Below are 23,224 nucleotides of genomic sequence, written 5' to 3' on the forward strand. Positions count from 1 at the left end.
ATCTTGTATGTACAGTCACGAGTCACTTAATGATGGAGATACGTTCTCAGAAATGTGTCAGGCGATTTCATCATCATGCCAGCTTCTCACGATGTTGGTAACATGTTGGTAACATCTAGGCTACCAACCTGTACAGCATGTTACCGTACTGAATACTGTAGGTAATTGTAACATGGGGAAGTATTTGTGTATCTAAACATAGAAAAGATACAATAAACATACAATCTTATGGGACCACTGTTGTATATATCCGGTCCATCACTGACCACAGCAACATTATGCAGTGTATAACTACTTGGATTTGTTTCCGAATTTTCTTCAGGGGTTTTGAAAGTTGGAAACAAATGAGAGAAATTTAGTTAAAAGCCAGACTAGGCTGGGCATGGTGGCTCACCCCTATAGTCCCAGCACTTTGGGAGGTCGAGGCAGGCGGATCACGAGGTCAGGAGATCGAGACCATCCTGGCCAACACAGTGAAACCCCGTCTCTACTGAAAATACAAAAAAAATAGCCGGGCGTAGTGGCGGGCGCCTGTGGTCCCAGCTACTTGGGGGGCTGAGGCAGGAGAATGGCATGAACCCAGGAGGTAGAGCTTGCAGTGAGCTGAGATCGCACCACTGCACTCCAGCCTGGGCGACTGAGTGAGACCCAGTCTCCAAAACAAAACAAAACAAACCTAAAGGAAAGAAAATTTATTAGCTACTATTTTGACCTTATGGCAGTTTTGAAGAAAACTATATTCTGTAGCTGATATTTTTAATATTTTAAGTTTTGATTGGATTAGATTACCATTTTAAAATACATGTTGAGTCCATTAGTGCTGTATATTTTTGAACTTAATATAAGGATTTAATTTCTTTTAAGTTAATCTTATTTAAAATAATTCTCTTAGAGTTATATAAATTCCGACTTCTTGTTGTTTCATAGTTTATCTGGAAGAATGTGAATTGGCTAAACAGCTTTATCCAAAGGAAAATGATTTGGTGTTTTTAGTTCCTGAGAGAATAAATGAAGAGAAGAAAGATGCAGAGAGAAATGACATACAAGATCTCCACGAATATCATTCTGGTTATGTTCATAAATTTCGCCGCACTTCAGTCAGTAAGTAAATAATGAGGCATTGACAGGAAATGTCAGATACAATCTCGTCTTCTAATTTACTTCTAAATTGTGTATATCAAGTGTATTTGATATACATTTACCAAACATGTTTTTGCTCTGTTGATTATTTGCCATTCAGAGTCTCTTTTCTAGTTTTTCTAGACTTACCTGGAAAAGACCTTGTATTTATTTTTGTAATGTTCTATCCTTTTGTTACATTTCTGTATCCGTCATTGTGTTTGCTATAAAATGGACCATTTGCAGACCATCTGTTGTTTGTTAAATTACATTTCATCCTTCGTTTTGTGGCCAATTACTAATGAGATGACCAAACATAAAAGTCACTGTAAGGAATCTGCTTACATCACTTCCATCTCACTTCCATCCATTGTATGTTTCTCCCTAGGTAATTTAATAACAAAAATGTTAGCCTAAATTTAATGAATACCAAATGTATGCAGTGATACTTGTCCCCCCCTTTTTTTTTTGAGACAGAATTTCACTCTTGTTTCCAGGCTAGAGTGCAGTGATGCCGTATCGACTCACTGTGCTCTCCGCCTCTTGGGCTCAAACGATTCTCCTGCCTCAGCTTCCCAAGTAGCTGGGATTATAGGCATCTGCCACCAGTCCCGGCTAATTTTTTGTTTTTAGTAGAGACAGGGTTTCACCATGTTGGCCAGGCTGGTCTCGAACTCCTCACCCCCATCCACCTACCTCCCAAAGTTCTGGGATTACAGGCGTGAGCCACTGCACCCGGCTGAGACGTGTCCTTCTTATGCACATTTATAATCTTCCCCGAAGCCCCAAAAGGTAGAAATTATTCCTTGCTCATCAGAAAATCATGGCTCAGGGATGTTAAGTAACCTATTCAAGGCTATCATCAGTGTTAAGTGCTAAGTCCAGAACTGAAACCTTTTGTTGACTGCAAAGTCCACATTGTTTTTCTTATGCCAAACTGCCTTTTTGACAGTTGCAACTTTTTTAGTCTTAGTTATGTGAAGAAGAACATTATTTCATTATTCCTTCTCCTTTTTGCGTGATATCTTAAAAGTAGCAATAAAGTGTGTCAGCATTGTACTGCATTATAACAGGTGTACCATGTTTATTTGTGTGATCAGGGCTTAATTCTGTAGATACATTTAGGATACATTTAGAAGAGTTGCAGTGAGGATTGATGTCTTACTCTGTGCTTTTGGCTCCTGAAAACGATTACCTTTGCCAAATTTGTATTTCTAAGGCAGTCTCCTTCCCTGAACTCCTCATAGATCAAAATCATCTCTCGGATATTTCCATTTGGAAATGTGTTAGACATTTCAAATCCACTAGTCCAAAAGTTAACACTTGATTTTCTGCCTGACATCTGCACTTCCTTCATTCTTTCCCATCTTGTTAATTGGGGCCTCCGTTCTTTCAGTTACTCAGGCCAAAACCTTGGAGTTATCCATGATCCTTACTTTCTCTCACACCTCACTTCTAATTTGTCAGCAGATCTGATTGACTTTTCCTTTGCAATATATCCCAAATCCAGTTCCCACGTCTACTAGTATATCCTGGTCCAAGCTGTCATTAACTTTTACCTAAATTACTATGGTAACCTTGTAAATGGTCTTTTTGTTTCTGTACTTTTATTATTGTAGTTATTCTTTGTTCTGAGGTAAGAGTGGTTCTTTCAGTTTGTGAGATAGAGCATGTTATTTCCCTACACAGAGTGCCCGATGGTTTTCTACCTGATCCTGAATAGCATTCAGAGTCATTACTGCTATCTGCACAGCCCTATAAAATACAGCCCATTTTACTCTGAGTCGCTAAGCGTTCTTCTCCCTATTTTTCCTTCTAGCCATGTTAGCCTTCTCCCTATTTCTAAAATATTCCTGGCACATCTCTGTCTTCAAAGATCTTTGCAGTTGCTGATTTTCTGTGTATAGCACTGTTTACCCCCACTAAGTGCATACTCCCTTACTTCAAGTCTCTGCTCAGATATTTCATCAGGAAGACCTTCCCGGACCAGCCTATCCGCCTCCATCCCCATCACTTCCTCCCTTTGTCTATTTTCTTCAGAGCACTTACTACCACCTGACATATTTATTTGGTTATCTGCCTCCCTCTTCTAGAAAATAAGCCTCTGGAGGACAGAACATTGCTGGGTTCAGGAAGCAGTCCATAAATATTTGTTGGGTAAATTATGTAAATAATATCCACAAATAATGTTAAAATTACCTAATTCTGCATGACCTTTTAAACTAGGCAACACATCATTCAGTGATAACTGAAGTTGCTTTTTCTCTTTCTTGATGATAGTGCGTAATGGGAAAGCTGAGTGTTACCTTTCCATCCAGACTCAAGAGAATTTTCCGGCCAATTTAAATGAACTTGTGAATTGTATTGTAATCAGTTCTCTGGTAACAACACAAAGGAAGTTGAAAGCCATGTCTCTTTTGGGTAGTCGGAACCAACTGGCTAGAGCTGTTCTGAATCCAAACCCTATGGACTTCTGTACAAAAGATTTACTAACTACAACATCTGAGAGAATTGTGAGTGATGATTATATGATACTAGATAATTTCATGTTAGGATGCTAAAGCATCATATTTTTAGCTGCTACATATTCCTATATGTCTACAACAAAGACATGTTCACAGTGAACAGTTTAGTGTTAGTTTTCTTTAATATTGCAAAGTATGTAATTTAGGTTAGTCAGCTCACCTCAGGAAAAGGTACAGTACAGTAAGAGTTGAAGGTTGCTGGAAGAGCAACATTAAAATGTTAGGTCAGCAGCCTACTTAATGTGCATTAGATGAGAAGTCTCAGGTTTAGTGGTGTTATATTTACATTTGAATGATTGATGGAGAATTGGCTGGTATTGTTGGAAATGCAAAGATGAAGTTGTCATCTGAACATGTGAAGCTGTATATAAACCCTATGAAATTAACACAGAGAAATGCAAAAGGAAAGTATTATTTTTTGAAACTCTACTGTATGCTGTGGCTTTCATGTGCATTATCTCAGTCTATTCTCACATTTAAGGAATCCTAGATTTAATGAGTACCAGAGGCTAAGGCTTAGGTTAGGAGTGTAGTGACCCAACTTGTAAGTGAGTGAAGCTTAGACTCAGATCTGACCCTGAAATCCACGTTTGTTCCCCTGTACCACATGTGTTAGGAAATACATAGTCTCGGGATGTTTTCACTAAGGAGAAAATTGACTAAAGAAGGAAGAAAAACAGAGTAGTAAAAAGAAAAGGTGTGGATTAGTAAATGCAGTTTATTGTAGTTATCTTTGTAAGAATAAAAAACAAAAATACAGTTGTGGTATTTGTAAGTACTTGAAGCCTTACAGACACTAATTAGTAATTAGTAATGAGCTTTCTTTCTAGCAGTGAACGTGTTTTTAGATTAAAGGTCACTTCGGTGCCCTTATCTTGTCTGACCATAACCAAAGCTTTTGTCTGAAGCATTGAAAGAAATTTGAACAGGTCTTTTTCATGGTCTTCCTTTCAAATTCCACTACAGAAACAGCAACTCATTCTCAAAAATGTGTTTTTTATATAGATTGCTTACTTAAGAGATTTCAATGAAGACCAAAAGAAAGCAATAGAAACTGCATATGCTATGGTGAAACACTCACCATCAGTTGCCAAAATCTGCTTGATTCATGGACCACCTGGAACAGGAAAATCAAAAACTATTGTTGGCCTCCTCTATTGTCTACTGACAGAGGTAGGTATGGGGGAGGGCACTGATGCCGTTAACTAGATGCATCATTTTACTTTACTTGAGTTACCTGGCATGTAAATAAGTATTAATATGCTATTTCTTCCTTGCTTTGTGTGTATTTTTTATATTGTGTGTAACTGTGTCAGAGACAAGGGTGGCAGAGGGAGGGAAGGTTATGAGAAGTAAAAAGAGGAAAACAACCACTATTTTATGGGAAACAAATCGTAAGGATGAGAATGATGACCTTCAGGCTTCACTATAGGCCACAGCTAATACTGTGAATGCTGGGCTACATTTTGGTTGGATCGTGGTTTCTTTTTTTTTTTTTTTTTTGAGACAGTGTCTCGCTATCATCCAGGCTAGGGTGCAGTGGCACGATCTCGGCTCACTGCAACCTCCGCCTCCCACGTTCAAGTGATTCTCCTGCCTCAGCCTCCGGAGTACCTCCCGAGTAGTTGGGACTACAGGCGTACGCCACCACCCACAGCTAATTTTTGTATTTTTAGTAGAGACAGGGTTTTGCCATGTTGGCCAGGCTGGTCTCGAGCTCCTGACCTCAAGTGATCTGCCTGCCTCAGCCTCCCAGAGTGCTGGGATTACAGGCGTGAGCCACCGTGCCTGGCCTGTATTGAGTATTGATTAAAGTACGTGGATGATAAAGTAAGACTCAGAGCAGTGATGACAAATTTTTTTGCTAATTTTAAATATCAGTGTAAGATGTAGATGCTTTTATTTATTTTTAACTTTATTATGAGAACTTTCAAAAATACATGGAAGTAAAGACAAACTTTAAAGCTATGTAATAGAGCTCACCCATATTTTTTGTGTGTTTGTTTGGTATGTGTATGTGGCAAACTGTAGAACCAGAGGAAGGGGCGTTCAGACGAAAACTCCAATGCCAAAATCAAACAAAACCGTGTCCTCGTGTGTGCACCTTCCAATGCAGCTGTTGATGAACTTATGAAAAAAATTATCCTTGAATTCAAAGAAAAATGTAAAGACAAGAAGAATCCTTTAGGTATGATACTTTTGTGGATTTTAGTGTGTTTTGTTTTCAGTGTTAAGTGTAGGCAACTTTGAATGACAAAGGAAAGAGCAAACCAGTCCTGGCAATAGCTTCTACTTGAATCTGTGGCTTGTTAGCAAGTATTTCATTGAACATTTACCCTGTGCCAGGTACTGAGGTTTCATCAGTGAAGACTTCAAGGAGACACATGGTCTAGTGAGGAAGTAGGTCAATATAGAGTGTGATAAGTTCCACACCTTAGAGGGACCCCAGTTCAATTGTGTGAGGGTTAGAGAAGGGCAGTTAGGAGTTAGCCATAGGAAGTAGAGGGTTAGGGAATACTTGAGCAGCAGAGATTGCCATAAAAAAAAAGAATCAGGGCAAAAGAGCCTCAGTTGGTTCATGAGGTTCCTGGAGCATTAGGTGGCGGTGAAAGATGAGACTTTGAGTAAGCACAGGCTTAGTGAAAACAATCATTGTTTACAGTCCCTGAGTGTTGGCTATGTGTCAGTAATTCTCAAAATAATCCCAGGAACTTGGTGTTAACCCTACCATCTCTATTTTTATAGGTGGGGAAACTGAAGCTGAGAAATGTTAATTACGCTAGAGGGATAACTTTTTTTGGTAGAATGTAGATGATAATGAGCATTACAATGAATGATTCAGGGCACTGAAGTGAAGATGTGAAATTATTTCTTTTTGTAACCTTAACACTCATTTTTCGTATCACTCGTATTGAGTGGTATAGTTATGGCTTTGTATTTGATGACCTTTCCTAGCTCATATGTCTTGTCTTCCCTACCAAATTTAATTTTCCTTAAGGATACCTAACAGGGCCTTTTAACAGGATTTGATTTAGCAGACTCCAAATACAGTGACTTAAATATAATAGAAGTTTACTTGTTTCTTTTTGTTAAAAAGCCCAGAGTTGGGCAGTTAAGAACTGGTACCAGAGTCACTGGTATGGCGACTCTGCCTTAGAGAGTCCCTGGAGACCCGGGCTCCATGTGATTGCTCCACCATGGGTGGCCTCCATTCTCGAGTGCACCTGTGGTCAGGATAGCTGCTCCAGCTCCAGCAGACGTGAGGAAAAGATGAAGATGAGGCAGAGGGAACATACTAGCCATGTTGTAAGGAAAGTTTCTAGGTCCTGCCAATAGCACCTCTGCTTATTTTCTTTTGGCCACACCGATGTATAAGAGAGGCTGGAACATGTCATCTTTATTCTGAGGGATCACACACGTTTTTCTTTATATCACATATGTATTACCTACACATAGAATTCATTTGCTCTTAAAACATACAATACATTGTCAATCTCTGATTTACATTTTTCCACTTGCTTTTACATTTGTGAGATTGATATTGTGAATAGCTGTCGTCACTCATATTAACTGCTATAGTGTGTTTCATTGAAGGCATGCAAAATTTATTCAACGGTAATTTAGTTTCTTTTCAATTTTTTATTTCAAACTTGAGATGAGCATTAAAAAACTTCACTAAAACACGGGTCTCTAGCATATGTATATCTCGAAGTGAAAATGTGGGGGTTCAAGGGTTTGTACATCTTCGGTTTTCTAGGTAGTACCAAATTCTTGAAAGTGATTGTACCAGTTATGCTCCCAAGAGCAGTCCCTGTGCAGCATGCAGTTGGTAGTTTCAATTTGCCTTTCCCTGATGGCTTGAGCTTAAGCTGCTTTTCAGGTGTGTATTGACTGCACAGCTGGGCCAGGACTAGGGTGAGGCAAACGAAGTGTCTAGGCTGGGTTTTTTATTTTTTATTTTTATTTTTATTTTTTTGAGACGGAGTCTCGCTCTGTCGCCCAGGCTGGAGTGTAGCGCGTTCTCGGCTCACTGCAAGCTCCACCTCCCAGGATCTTTCCATTCTCCTGCCTCAGCCTCCCGAGTAGCTGGGACTACAGGCGCCCGCCACAACGCCCGGCTAATTTTTTGCATTTTTAAAGTAGAGACGGGGTTTCACTGTGTTGGCCAGGATGGTCTCGATCTCCTGACCTCATGATCCGTCCGCTTTGGCCTTCCAGAGTGCTGGGATTACAGGTGTGAGCCACGCGCCCGTCTTTATTTTTTTTTAAATTAGAGAGCAGCCCAGGTGCGGTGACTCACACTTGTAATCCCAGCACTTTGGGAGGCCAAGGTGGATGGATCACCTGAGGTCAGAAGTTCGAGACCAGCCTGACCAACATGGTGAAACTCTGTCCCTACTAAAAATACAAATCAGCCGCACGTCGTGGCATGGGCCTGTAATCTCAGCTTCTTGGGAGGCTGAGGCAGGAGAATCACTTGAACCTGGGAAGTGGAGGTTGCAGTGAGCCGAGATCGCGCCCTTGCCCTCCAGCCTGGGCAACAAGAGTGAAGCTGTCTCTAAGTAAAGAAATAAGAGAGCAAATGATATCCTCTCTGAGTAGAGAGACCTTTTTTCTTTTTCAGTGCTTTCATTTTCACTATTTCCAGTGGTCCTGGGTTTCCTTTAAGGAAATGACTTGAATATCTCTCCATTAAGTATATTTCTGGGTTTTGTGTATACCTGTTAGTAGGGTAAAGAATTGGTTTCTCGGCCGGGTGCAGTGGCTCACGCCTGTAATCCCAGCACTTTGGGAGGCCGAGGCAGGTGTATTACAAGGTCAGGAGATCGAGACAACGGTGAAACCCCGTCTCTACTAAAAATACAAAAAATTAGCCGGGCGCGGTGGTGGGCGCCTGTAGTCCCAGCTACTCGGGAGGCTGAGGCAGGAGAATAACGTGAACCCAGGAGGCGGAGCTTGCAGTGAGCCGAGATCGTGCCACTGCACTCCAGCCTGGTGGACACAGCGAGACTCCGTCTCAAAAAAAAAAAAAAAAAAAAGAGTTGCTTTCTCATTAGCGTTTTATCATGAATGGGTGTTGAATTTTATTGCATGCTTCAAATGGTAATGAAATTTTCTTTAATCTGTTAATATGGTTGATTACAATGTTTTTCTGATGTTAAAATGTCTTTGATTCTTACAGAATAAGGTCACCTTGGTGTCTTGTATTAGTTTTTAATACACTGCTAGATTGCTAGTGTTTTATTTAGGACTTTGAAATTAATGTTCATCAATGAGGCCAGCCTGTAATTTTTATTACACTGTATTTGTCTAGTTTTAGTATTGAAGTTACACAGGCTTTAAAAAATTAGTTGGGGCCTGGTGTGGTGTCTGACACCTGTAATTCCAGCACTTTGGGAGGCCAAGGCGGGCAGATCACGAGGTCAGGAGATCGAAACCATCCTGGCTAACATGGTGAAACCCCTGTCTACTAAAATACAAAAAATTAGCCGGGCGCCATGGCGGGCGCCTGTAGTCCCAGCTACTCGGGAGGCTGAGGCAGGAGAATGGCGTGAACCCAGGAGGTGGAGCTTGCAGTGAGCTGAGGTCGTACCACTACACTCCAGCCTGGGTGATAGAGCAACACTGCATCTCAAAAAAAAAAAAAAAGTTGGGATTTTTTTGGTTGTTACTTGGAAGGTTTTGTATAAGACAACTTGTCTATTTCTTGAAGGCTGATTTGTTATTAGTATTGTTTTATTTTGTATTTGTTGTCTTTTTTTAACAGAATGAGTAAATTTCTGTTTACTGTTTAAATGTCATTAATGATTATAAGTCTATTCATGTTTTCTAGTTTGGAGTCAATGCTAATTCATAGTTTTCAAGGAAAAATTTCTACTTCAAACTAATTATTATGTACTATATTGCTGAAAATGGTTCATTGTATTCTCATTTTTAAATATTCAACTGTTATTTGTGGATTGGATACCCTTATGTCATGTGCTTTTAAAAAAATTTTTTTGTTATTTATTGTATTTTAAAATTGAGAGAGGTCTCAATTTTAAATTGAGGGGAGGGTTGTTTCTGAAAAGTGCTTTTTTTAAGAACCGTTGGATGTTTTATTAACTTATAATAGCTGTTATTAACAAGAGCTTATTATGTGCCAAGTCCTATGTGCCCCTCTCATTTAATTCCCATAGTAACTTTGAGGTGATTTTTTTTTTTTTCTTTTTAAAAGACAGGGTCTCTCTCTGTCACTCAGGCTGGGGTGCATCGGCATGATCATGGCTCACTACAGCCTCGCCCTCCTGGGCTCAAGTGATCCTCCTGCCTCACCCTCCCAAGTAGCTAGATCTGCAGGTTTGCCACCACACTGGGTTAATTTTTAAGTTTTTCTTGTAGAGACAGGATCTCATCATGTTGCCCAGGCTGGCTTCAAGCAATCCTGTTGCCTCAGCCTCCCAAGGTGCTGGGATCACAGGCATGAGACACTGCCCCGACCACATGTGCTGTATTATGTATTTATTCCATAAATGCACATGTGACACAGGCTTAGGTGTGGGAAAGTACAAGGAGAACATTTATTTTTTCTAAGGCAGAAAACATAAATTATTTAAAAATTATTTTATCTAAATCAATAATTAATAGATGGAATTAAATTTAATTAAATTGCTTGATTAGTAGTTTATATTTTAATTAAAATCATTTTTCATGGTCCACCTGAGCCCAAGCCAAGATAATCACACTTGTTTTTAATTCTTCCACCTCTTCCAGGCCCCCCTACTTTCTTGTGGGCATTACCAAGCTCCCATTGTAGAAATTTCTATGTTTTTATTGGAATGGTAGCTTTGGCAATGTCAAATTCATAGAATTTTAAAGTCTGTTCCTTTCACTGAATGTAAATTATCCCTCAAGAATGTTGAAGAACAAAACAGACACCCAGGCACCTAGACACTGCTGCCCAGCCTTGCTCCCTTATGGGTGCCACAACAGCTCAGGGGCTTTCAAATCTGGTTTTCAGCGCTCTGTTTTTGGCCTCTAGGGATTTCTCTTAACATTCCCCTGTGCTTACCCAGCGATGTAAAGGATGTCTGTTATAATTTGTGGAACATTTCTGGGTGCTTATAGTAGGTGGGTTTCCAGGTCATCTCATCTACCTTTCTAGTGGAAACATAAGTGAATTAAGAAGTTTTCAGGCCGGGCGCGGTGGCTCATGCCTGTAATCCCAGCACTTTGGGAGGCCGAGGCGGGCGGATTACGAAGTCAGGAGATCGAGACCATCCTGGCTAACACGGTGAAACCCCGTCTCTACTAAAATACAAAAAATTAGCCGGGCGTGGTGGTGGGTGCCTGTAGTCCCAGCTACTCGGGAGGCTGAGGCAGGAGATTGGTGTGAACCCGGGAGGCAGAACTTGCAGTGAGCCGAGATCACGCCACTGCACTCCAGCCTGGGCGACAGAGCGAGACTCCATCTCAAAAAAAAGAAAAAAAGTTTTCAAACCCTGAAGTAAATGTTGGCCTTAAATTTAGGAAAATGAGCTGAACTGGGGTAAAAAATATGCTGTAGATAACTGTAAAAATAAGCCATTCATTTTTCATATAATCATTGTATTTATTATGTACCCACCACTCTTCTAGGTGGTGATCAAAACAAAACTCTATTATTTTGGGACTTAATATTTAAAGGATGGAGATAGACAGTAAATAAATAACTGTGACGTGTCCAATTGGAATAAACACTGACAAATGCTACATGATTGTATAATTTAGCCCAGTGATATAGTGGGGAATATTTATTTATTTATTTGTGAGACTGGTCTCGCCTCCCCTGCTCAAGCAATCCTCCCATCTCTGCCTTCCAAGTAGCTGGGACCACAGAGGGACGCCACCACACCTGGCCAATTTTTGTCATTTTTGATAGAGGTGGAGTTCCACCATGTTGCCCAGGCTGGTCTCAGACTCCTGGATTCAAGCAGTCTGCCTACCTTGGCCTCCCAAAGTGCTAGGATTACAGCCCTGAGCCGCTGCACCTGGCCTTAGTGGGGAATTTTTTTTTTTTTTTTTTTTTTTTTTGAGATGAAGTCTCGCTCTGTCTCCCAGGCTGGAGTGCAGTGGTGCAATCTTTGGCTTACTGTAACCTCCACCTCCTGGGTTCAAGCAATTCTCCTGCCTCAGCCTCCCGAGTAGCTGGGATTACAGGCATGTGCCACTACGTCCAGCTAATTTTGTATTTTAGTAGAAACGGGGTTTCACCATGTTCTCCAGGCTGGTCTCAAACCCCTGACCTCATGATCCACCTGCCTTGGCCTCCCAAACTTCTGGGATTACAGGCGTGAGCCACTGTACCCAGCCTTGTAGTGGGGAATTTTAGATAAAATAATAACACATGGGAAAAAAAAAGACAAATGTGTTTTTTTAATTTGTTTGTGTTTTGAGATGGAATCTCGCTCTGTCACCCAGGCTGGAGTGCAGTGGTGCAATCTTTGGCTTACTGCAACCTCCACCTCCTGGGTTCANAACCTCCACCTCCTGGGTTCAAGCAATTCTCCTGCCTCAGCCTCCCGAGTAGCTGGGATTACAGGCATGTGCCACTACGTCCAGCTAATTTTTGTATTTTTAGTAGAAACGGGGTTTCACCATGTTCTCCAGGCTGGTCTCGAACCCCTGACCTCATGATCCACCTGCCTTGGCCTCCCAAACTTCTGGGATTACAGGCGTGAGCCACTGTACCCAGCCTTGTAGTGGGGAATTTTTAGATAAAATAATAACACATGGGAAAAAAAAAGACAAATGTGTTTTTTTAATTTGTTTGTGTTTTTGAGATGGAATCTCGCTCTGTCACCCAGGCTGGAGTGCAGTGGTGCAATCTTTGGCTTACTGCAACCTCCACCTCCTGGGTTCAGGCAACTTTCCTGCCTCAGCCTCCTGAGTAGCTGAGATTACAGGTGCGTGCCACCATGACTGGCTAATTTTTGTATTTTTAGTAGAGATGGGGTTTTGCCATATTGGCCAGGCTAGTCTCAAACTCCTGACCTCAAGTGATTTGCCCACCTCTGTCTCCCAAAGTGCTGGGATTATAGGCGTGAGCCACTGTGCCTGGCCAGAAAAAAGATTATAAAAAAAACCCAATAGAAGAAATTATAATAAAAGAAAATTAAAACCAAAAGGACAAGAAAAAAGCAAAAAGAAATGTGTTAACCTGAGATTAAAACGTGGTTAATAAACAGGCAAGTTAAATTGATTTTATAGTTTTGCAGTTACTATATCCAAGAATTTCTATCATCTTGTGTCCCTTACTTTCTAGAGTATCAAGGTGAGGTGGAACATAGTTTTAAAAACTTTATCCTGAGTATTCTGCAAAAGAAGACTCGATGGTGTCTAAGATTCTGTTCTGAAAATTACATGTTAATATATAACATATAAAAGTTCTTGAAATATTCTGCGGTTAAGAGTGTTAGGGACCAGCCTCAACACCACCCGCAGGGTACGCGAAATCCGGTGGTGACAAAGGAATGAGAAGAGACAGGTTAAGAGTTCATAAAGGAGGGAGCCAGGGGCCAAAGCAAATCAGAGGCTGTAAAGGTGCCAAGCTCTGATCTCCACACTATTTATTGAGTACAGTCACTTAGATTTAAGAAGCAGATGTTCAGGGGTGAAATGGTGAAAGCGGGGCGGTGTGTCATACACCTAATCTATAGCAATGGCAGTTTAGATAAATTTCTTTGTGCTGAAGCAATATAAACTTAACTACTGATTTATTTTTTAACTTTTTGGAGAGCAGCTGTGGGGAGTGGGCCTAACTAGGAGCCAGCATATCTGGCCACATTCCGATGCTTCAAAGGAGTGTCTTTCTCCTTGAGCACAGTGTTTATAGATAGGAGAGCAGGTCACGTTCTGGTCATGGGAACGTGATGGCAATTAGAAGGCTTTCCTCCTCAGAGACCTCTTGTGGCTTTCCACAACTTATTGTTCCATATTTGTATGGCCGGTTTATGCAGGCACCCCACAAGCCCTTTTCCCAACATAAGAGAACTGCTTCATTTATTTTATCCCAACATTTTTCTTGAATCTATTTTGCTGTGGAATGTTCTACTGAACATAGTTTGAAAATGTTACTATAATAGAATCTCAGCTCTGCAGTATACTGTTTAGATGGCCTTGCTAGCTTTTATTAGGTAGAAATGATAAGTACTTGCCATATAGGGTTGTTAGGAACAATATCTGAAATAATGTATAAGAAGTTTGTGGTATAGTCCCGGGTGTCTAGTAAATTGGAAGTTCATGTTCACGCCCTTCTCTGATTATTAACATTTACTTAGAAATATAGATACTATGTATAGAGACAGGATGGATCAGCAGTGTCCTTATTAGTCCTTAACTGTGATTCTTATCAATAGGAAACTGTGGAGATATAAATTTAGTACGACTGGGTCCAGAAAAGTCTATCAATAATGAGGTTCTAAAGTTCAGTTTGGACAGCCAAGTAAACCACAGAATGAGTAAGTACCGAATGTGGTATATACTAGTGTTTTCTCTGTTTCGTTTGGTGGAAAATGACTTGGGCACTAAAGGTAATTTGAAGCCTCCAGAATTAGTCTGGCTTTGGGAACTAATTTTCCTTCTCATTGTGTTGTATATGTGTGTGAGTTTGTTAGAATAGCATATAATTTTTTATTTGTTATTTTTATTAGAAAAAGATTTACCTTCTCATGTTCAGGCGATGCATAAAAGAAAGGAATTTCTAGATTATCAGTTGGATGAGCTTTCCCGGCAGCGAGCTCTATGCCGAGGTGGACGGGAAATACAGGTATCTTTGCATTTCTTAAATAATGTTCTTTAAATAATAACTCAGGTATACAAACTAGTTAACAAGTTTTTTCTTTTCTTTTTTTTTTTTTTTTTTCTGAGATAGAGTCTTGCTCTGTCTCCCAGGCTGGAGTGCAGTAGCACAATCCTGACTCACTACAGCCTCAACTTCTTGTGTTCAGGTGATCCTCCTGTCTCAGCCTCCCAAGCAGCTGGGATTACAAGGATGGGCCGCCACACCCGGCTAATTTTTTGTGTTTTTAATGGAGATAAGGTTTCATCATGTTGGCCAGGCTAGTCTCGAACTCCCAGCCTCAAGTTGATCTGCCCACCTCAGCATCCCAAAGTGCTGGGATTGCGGGCATGAGCCATTGCGATTAGTCTAATTAATGAGTATTTAATGCCCTTTATTTATTGGGGAATGGCATGATTCGTGTATAAAATGTGTACTAAGATGCTAAAATGTGTCTCAGGTTAACACATTTCTTTCTGCTTTTTTTTTTTTGTCCTTTTGGTTTTAATTTTTTTTGTTTTATTAAAATTTCTTTTTTTTTTAAATCTTTTAAAACTTTTTTGTAAAGGGCAAGATACTCCAGTAAAGATTTTAGACTTTGCAAGCCATATGGTTGCTTTCTGTTGCAGCTATTCAACTCTGCTTTTGGTAGCACAAAGGCAGCCATAGATAATATATAAATAAATGGATGTGGCTGTGTTCCAGTAGCACTTTACTTACAAAAATAGATGGGATGTTGCATTTTTGTTTATTTTTGAGATAGGATCTCACTTTGTGGCCTAGGCTGGAGTGCAGTGGTGCAGTTGTGGTTCAATTTAGCCTCAAGCTCTTGGACTCAAGTGAGCTGTCTTTCTGTCTCAGCCTCTTGAGTAGCTGGGACTACAGCTGTGTGCCATCATGCCTGGCTAATTTTTTTGTGTGTTTTCTGTAGAAACTGGGTCTTGCCATGTTGCCCCAGGTGGTCTGAACCTCTTGCCTCAAGCAGTCCTCTCACCTTAGCCTCCCAAAGTGCCAGGATTACAGGCATGTGTCCCTGCACGTGGCCTTGCGTTTGGCTTATAGGCTGTACTACCTTATATTAAAGCTATACTGAGTTTATTAGTTATCTTTAAGTTGCATGTTGAGCCCAGTTCAAATTAGGTTAGACAGAAAGGGAATTAGCTTCAGTATGGGTGGATCCAGAGGCTCAAATGACATCATTTCTCCAGTCCATAATTTGTTTTTCTGTGTGTCAGCCATTTCTTCTTCGGGAGAAGGTGAGTGTCAGCATCTCAGGGCTTCCACTATCTCAACTTAGAAACCCCATAGGGAGAGAAGGTCTTTCTCTTAGCATCCATATATCCAAAACAGCAGTTAGTTTAGTCCCTGGGTGAGCAAGCAGGTCTAATCCGTATTTTTAAGAAGATGGGTGCCATGATTGGCCAGGCCTGTGTTAGATGCCCATCACTGTGGCCAGAGGAATCGTTGGGGTGTGATTTATAGCCTCATTTGAATCACCTGGAAGTTAAGGGCGGTGTGATGCTCCCAGGGCTGGAATGCTAAGCAGACTGCTCACATGCAGCGCACAGGACACAGCTGAGTCTTAGCAGCACACAGAATGCGTCAGGACTCTAGTGGTAAAGAGGAAATAAATTGGGTAAACACGTTTTTCATTGGTAAAATACAGGCTCTTTTAAAATTAGAGGCAGTCCATTGGAAGGCATTTAAAATGCTTAGTTTAGTTTTAATTATGACATTTGAATTTTTTCCAGAGGCAAGAATTAGATGAAAAAATTTCCAAAGTTTCTAAGGAAAGGCAGGAACTTGCTTCTAAAATTAAAGAGGTAAGTAGTTCACCTGTAGCATTTTCTTAATTTCATTTTATTATTATTATTTTTTAATGTAAGTATGACTATTCCGACAAGCTATGGGCTTTATTTTTTTTTGGAGACAGAGTCTTACTCTGTCTCTCAGGCTGGGGTGGAGTGGCATGATCTCAGCTCACTGCAACCTCAGCCTACCATGTAGCTGGGATTACAGGCGTGCACCACCATGCCTGGCTAATTTTTTTTTTTTTTTTTGAGATGGAGTCTCGCTCTGTCACCAGACTGGAGTGCAGTGGCATGATCTCGGCTCACTGCAACCTCTACCTCCCAGGTTCAAGCGATTCTCCTGCCTCAGCCTCCTGAGTAGCTAGGTTTACAGGCATGTGCCACCACGTGCAGCTAAGTTTTGTATTTTTAGTAAAGACGGGGTTTCACCATGTTGGCCAGGATGGGCTTGATCTCGTGACGTCATGATCCTCCTGCCTCAGCCTCCCAAAGTGCTGGGATTACAAGCGTGAGCCACCACACCTGGCCTTTTTTTTTGAGACAGAGTCTTACTCTGTCACCAGGCTGGAGTGTAGTGGCACGATCTCAGTTCACTGCAACCTCTGCCTCCCGGATTCGAACAATTCTCCTGCCTCAGCCTCCCAAGTAGCTGAGACTGCAGGCGCATGCCACCGCCCCCAGCTAAATTTTGTAGTTTCACCATGTTGGCCAGGATGGTCTCGATCGCATGACCTTGTGATCTGCCCACCTCCTCCCTAAGTGCTGGGATTACAGGTGTGAGCCACCACGCTGGGCCCTTTTTTTTGTATTTTTAATAGAAACGCGGTTTCACCATGTGTTGGCCAGACTGGTCTGGAACTTCCAACCTCAAGTCATCTGCCCATCTCAGCCTCCCAAAGTGTTGGCTTTACAGGCATGAGTCACTATGCCCAGCCAGCTATGGGCTTTTCTCAGTTACATTTTAAATTGTTATGAAAAATTACAAACTTCTGTGGAAATGGAGAAAATGGTGTAACAACATTTGCATTTTTTTCTTTAACCTAAGAATGAATTCTTAACACCATCTAAGATTTCTGAGAAAGAGGTGGTTATAAATTATCTTTTTTCTGTTTTAGGTCTCAATAAATATTTAAATTCCTTCTTATGAGGTGCTCTATTTCTGCTTCCCACAGACTGCAAAAAACAATTATGATAATTATCATCAGATAAACAGTTAATGAAACTAGCTTTATGGGTGTTTTCCCTATTAAAAAAAAAGTCACCTGTGTGAGCTTTAGGGTGAGGGTGGCAACTGTGAGCCCTCCAGAGCTCCAACCTGGACACGAGTAGAGTGATGATGGGCAGAATTTGGCATAAGAAAGTACAGCACTTTGATTTTTGGTTTTTGTTTTTTGCAATTCTTGGCTTAGAGCATAAACTCCTTGTACTTGCGTTAGATCATAAGGCTCCTGTAATATTTTGTAGCTTCTCCCCAGTATTTTTTGGACATGAAAATATCCTGTAAGATTTAGACTAATTGAAGCTTGGCTGAGCCAGGTGTATACCCTGATTGTCAGAATGCAGCCCTAATCAAACCGCATTGGGGTCAGGGAAAGAGGGTAATAGTAACTGATGACATTAGTAGTATTTTTGCTGAAGTTTTTCTCCTGAATGTATTATGATCTTTCTCTGTGGACTAAAATACAGTTGAATTTAATGCATATTTTCATTAGCAGTTTATTTAAACTAAAAATTATGTGAAAGCTTTTGATTAAAGTTTTAAACAGAACCCCAGATTAATCTTTCCTGAGTCAAGGATGAAGTTCATCTTCACAGATGTTTTTTGCTGCTCATCACGTGTTGTGTGGGCCATGAAACTGCGCTTGCAGTTTACTCACTGGAGGGCTGAGGACAGTGTCTGACAGTGCTTTACTGTGTGAGCCGTGGAGGACCACAGTGCTACTGTCTTCCTAAAGCTCACACGCATGCCTTGAATTGCATGGTTGAATATATCATATGTGCTGAGATGAATCACCTCTACTTCTTAGTAGCAAAAAGAAGCAAACTGAATCTCTGATGAAAATGCTGATTTATTTGAGCACTGCGTGGTATGATTGTGAGGCATCATCCACGTTGTCGGGCTCCATCACAGTACATTGCATTATAGAAGGAGGCCACACTTGTTTTTCTTACTGTGGAAATAGAATATTTGTCAGGTTCACAGGCATTTTTGTTAGTACTAGCAAAAGCCCTAAAAAAAGGGAAAGGACAATATTATATACTTAAAACTAACAGAAAATGTACATTCAAGCTGAATTCTAACCCTGGTTTTACTCAGATAATTCACAACTCAGGATTATTACATCTCTACTTCAGATACCTGCCTACATATATCTGACTACAGGAAGGATTGTAATCTACTTTGACCAAGTCAAACCCTGGATAAGAATTTTTAATGTGCTTAAATCATATTCTGTGTTTCAGCCACAAAGCACACATTCTTTCCGGTTTGGGATTATCTTGAACGTTTCTGTTGTTTCCTAGATTTGAGGGTTTCCCCCTAACTTTTACTAAATGTTTTTCTGTCACATAATAAATAGTGAGTGTTTTATAGTAAACATAGGCCTGTCATAGTCAAGGATTGATGTACAGCTGAATATTGATTTAATCTTTGTTCTCTTAGGTTCAAGGACGCCCACAGAAAACACAGAGTATCATCATCTTAGAGTCCCATGTCATCTGCTGCACATTGAGCACAAGTGGTGGCTTACTACTTGAATCTGCTTTCCGGGGGCAAGGGGGTGTCCCCTTCAGCTGTGTCATTGTTGATGAGGTCAGTCAACAGTCAGCCATACAACTTTGACTAGTACTATGAGGAGTAAGTCTTAGATTAATTGTGGCTGCTGAGATGTTGAGGAGATGTGGGGTTTTTTTGCATCTGATTTTTACCTGCTATTACATGTGTATTCCCTTATGTAGAAATATGCTCCTTATGGCCAGGCGCGGTGGCTCAAGCCTGTAATCCCAGCACTTTGGGAGGCTGAGACGGGCGGATCACGAGGTCAGGAGATCGAGACCATCCTGGCTAACACGGTGAAACCCCGTCTCTACTAAAAAATACAAAAAAAAAAAAACTAGTCGGGCGAGGTGGCGGGCGCCTGTAGTCCCAGTTACTCGGGAGGCTGAGGCAGGAGAATGGCGTAAACCTGGGAGGCGGAGCTCGCAGTGAGCTGAGATCCGGCCACTGCACTCCATCCTGGGCAAAAGAGCGAGACTCCATCTCCAAAAAAAAAAAGACATATACTCCTTAATGGCCCTCCATAGTGGACAGCTTTGAGCCATAGTATGTTCACCTGACATCCTTTATTCCTAGTTCACTCTTTGAGCAAACATTTATTGGGTACCTGCTGTTTGTCATAATGTAGAGTCAGAAGACAAAAGAAATGGAACAGGAGATACCAGAGAATTGAGTGATGAGGAGACCTAAGATCCAGTTTTCACCAGAAGGAAAGGACAAAAAGTGGAAATGATTAAATAGTTGAAGAAAATGTTACTGAATTTAAGAGAAATTTGAGTCTCATGATCAGAGAGGCATGCTGAGGAACAAGGAAGAAAGCTATGGGGAAACACACTCCTGGACACTCCTGATGGGATTTCTGAACCTCGAATACAAAGTTTTGAAAAGGGCCTGGGCATGGTGGCACACACCTGTAATCCAGGCACTTTGGGAGACTGAGGAGGGTGGATCACTTGAGCCCAGGAGTTTGAGACCAACCTGGGCAACATGGTGAAACCTTGTCTCTACTGAAAATACAAAAATTAGCCAGGTGTGATGGCATGTGCCTGTAATCCCAGCTATTCGGGAGGCTGAGGTGAGAGGATTGCTTGAGCCCGGGAGGTGGTGAACGACCATCATGCCACTGCCCTCCAGCCTGGGTGACAGTGAGACTCCGTCTCAAAAAAAATTTTTTTAATAAATAAATAAAAATTTTAAAATAAAGTTTTAAAAGGACTTTAGAGGAGAAAAATTTTTTTCAGGCTCATGCCCAGCAAGAACAAAGAGCACACATCTGGCCAGGCGCGGTGGCTCAAGCCTGTAATCCCAGCACTTTGGGAGGCCGAGACGGGCGGATCACGAGGTCAGGAGATCGAGACCATCCTGGCGAACACGGTGAAACCCCGTCTCTACTAAAAAAAACACAAAAAACTAGCCGGGCGAGGTGGCGGGCGCCTGTAGTCCCAGCTACTCGGGAGGCTGAGGCAGGAGAATGGCGTAAACCCGGGAGGCGGAGCTTGCAGTGAGCTGAGATCCGGCCACTGCACTCCAGCCCGGGCGACAGAGTGAGACTCCGCCTCAAAAACAAAACAAAACAAAAAAACACACACATCTGGGATGTGCATGGCCTTCTGAACTTACGGCTGGTTCCTAAGTGGTAGTGGCCCACTTGGTGGCTGACTTCAAAATACGTGTTTGATTTTTTAAAAAAACATGTGTTTGGAGAGTTTACTTTTATTCATTGTTTTTTTTTGAGACGGAGTCTCGCTCTGTCACCGAGGCTGGAGTGCAGCGATGTGATCTTGGCTCACTGCAACCTCTGCCTCCTGGGTTCAAGCAATTCTCCTGCCTTAGCCTCCCGAGTAGCTGGTATTATAGACACTGGCTACCACGCCGAGCTAATTTTTTTGGTATTTTTAGTAAAGATAGGGTTTCGCCATGTTGGCCAGGCTGGTCTTGAAGACCTCAGGTGATCCACCCGCTTCAGCCTCCCAAAGTAACTGGCATTACATGTGTGAGCCACCGCACACAGCCTGGAGGACTTATTTTGTTGGTTTTGTTTTGTCTTTTGATTTCAGGGAAAATCCTTATTTTTGACATTTGGTGCAGGAGAAGTGTGGTACTTTTCTGAATGGTTAGAACTTTAATCAGATAAACTATATGGATGAATGGTAAAGATTGTTAAGACTGCCTTTTCCTTCTGTATCTTACCAAGGCTGGACAGTCTTGTGAAATTGAGACTCTTACCCCACTCATCCATCGTTGCAATAAGCTCATCCTAGTAGGAGATCCCAAGCAGCTCCCTCCCACAGTCATCTCTATGGTAAGTTTTTTATGTTCAGATTGCTTTAAAATGGAAGGGGCTTTTTAAAATGTTTGTTTTCCGGAGGGAGAGACATCTTTCTTGGATTGGCCTCTTAATTTGGAGGGAAAAGTAAGCAGTAACTGAGAAAAGAGAAGCACGGATTGAGTCTCAATAAGCAAAAAAAAAAGGGCCGGGCGCGGTGGCTCAAGCCTGTAATCCCAGCACTTTGGGAGGCCGAGACGGGCGGATCACGAGGTCAGGAGATCGAGACCATCCTGGCTAACATGGTGAAACCCCGTCTCTACTAAAAAATGCAAAAAAAACTAGCCGGGCGAGGTGGCGGGCGCCTGTAGTCCCAGCTACTCGGGAGGCTGAGGCAGGAGAATGGTGTGAACCCGGGAGGCGGAGCTTGCAGTGAGCTGAGATCCAGCCACTGCACTCCAGCCTGGGCGACAGAGCAAGACTCCGTCTCAAAAAAAAAAAAAAAATAAGAAAAAAAAAAATTCCTAAAAATACCCCTTTGTTCGTAGTTGTTCTTCTGTGTATGTGTGGCAGAAGCAGTGTGTCAGGGACCGGAAGCCTAGATGGATGACGTGCCATGGAAACCAAGCTTTGGGAAAGGCAGTATGCACGTCTTTTAAGAGCTGAATCTGATTTATTTTAATCATACAAACACCAAAACAATAATAAATGAAAAACTGCACAAATAAGGAGAAGAATCCTACCCTCCTCATTTTATTTAAATATGTACAAATTGAGGAAAACATGAAGTTAATTTAATTTTGGAGTACATTTCTATTTTTAGAATTTGATATTCTAGTGTTCATACAAGAAATGTCTGTGCCCCTCACATCATCTGAAAGTGAAGGTACTGGGGAAAAAAAAGAGTTGTGAGCTCTGACTTCGGGAAGAGAAGAATCAGATTGTAGTCTAGTCTACTTTGTTGGGTTTTTTTTTAATCTCAGGAAAGACGTCTCCTGGAAATGCACATCAGAGTCAGGATTCAGTAGACGTTTTGAAGTAATCTGAAGAGGTTTTGAAATTTAATAAAATGTGTATTTTTTACTAATAGCATAGATTATTTATACAGATAATTGAGCAGTGGCCTCAAATAATCCTAGAAAATAGATCATTTTCAAAGCATTTTTGTTGAAGTATGGCATGAATGCAGGTGGTTATCGTTAGTGGTTTTTGACTTCGGAATTATTCAGAATGATAGCGCAGTTCTTTGTATGACATTTGAGCATAGGTACGTGATCACGTGAGTGTGTGGCCCAGAAGCACACCTGTCACCCAGTGAAAACCCGTGTGTGTAGGGAAGAACTGCTGCAGGTAACTCTGTTCATGGAGAATAATGAAGAGCAAATTCTGTATCCCATTTCTTTAAATAATACAGTATTTCATTGAAGGGCCTTAGTATATAGTGAAAAGAGAGATTGTTAATGGGCCTCAACTTTACTGCCTAGTTTAATGATTGATAAAAACAACAAAAATTAGAAAAAAAATCCATTTGTGCTTTTAAATTGTTGTACAAATAAAACAGGCTATTTTGAGAAAATAATTAACGAAGTTCATTTCCATAAGGTGCCTTTTTTGACCACCTATTTCTAGTGATAATTACAGTGAAAGTGAGTATTTTTAATGGATATTGCTGGGCATTTGTGTGTGTGTTCATCTTTTTCAGTATGTATATACTGAGTGCCAGCATCATTCAGGTGCTGTTTAGGTCCTGGGGTTATGACAGTGAAGAAGACAGACAAAACCCCTGCCATGAGTCATGGTGTTTATATTCTAGGGGATAGTGGTCCGTTACTAAAAAGTGGTGTATGGTTTGTATACATGTATATATTTATGTGTATATGTACATGGGTTTGGTTTTGTTTAAAGGTGGCAAAATCATTCTGTGCAGAA

The 23,224-nt window shown here is 41.2% G+C and overlaps 1 protein-coding gene across 7 annotated transcripts in view; it reads left to right on the forward strand.

The window, feature by feature from the left end:
- Window positions 1-23,224, forward strand: part of SETX (senataxin) — a 70,852-nt gene that overhangs the window by 27,994 nt on the left and 19,634 nt on the right. For all 7 annotated transcript variants that reach the window (XM_017849922.1, XM_017849924.1, XM_017849923.1 and 4 more), the window contains 9 exons: window positions 928-1,101; window positions 3,400-3,632; window positions 4,650-4,817; window positions 5,676-5,832; window positions 14,021-14,122; window positions 14,315-14,430; window positions 16,194-16,265; window positions 18,916-19,065; window positions 21,224-21,331. In XM_017849922.1, the coding sequence (XP_017705411.1) occupies window positions 928-1,101; window positions 3,400-3,632; window positions 4,650-4,817; window positions 5,676-5,832; window positions 14,021-14,122; window positions 14,315-14,430; window positions 16,194-16,265; window positions 18,916-19,065; window positions 21,224-21,331 (1,280 nt within the window). The remainder of the gene's footprint in view (window positions 1-927; window positions 1,102-3,399; window positions 3,633-4,649; window positions 4,818-5,675; window positions 5,833-14,020; window positions 14,123-14,314; window positions 14,431-16,193; window positions 16,266-18,915; window positions 19,066-21,223; window positions 21,332-23,224) is intronic.

The sequence above is a fragment of the Rhinopithecus bieti genome, unplaced genomic scaffold (assembly GCF_001698545.2).
Source record: "Rhinopithecus bieti isolate Rb0 unplaced genomic scaffold, ASM169854v2 scaffold_31823, whole genome shotgun sequence".
Classification (NCBI taxonomy): Eukaryota; Metazoa; Chordata; class Mammalia; order Primates; family Cercopithecidae; genus Rhinopithecus; species Rhinopithecus bieti.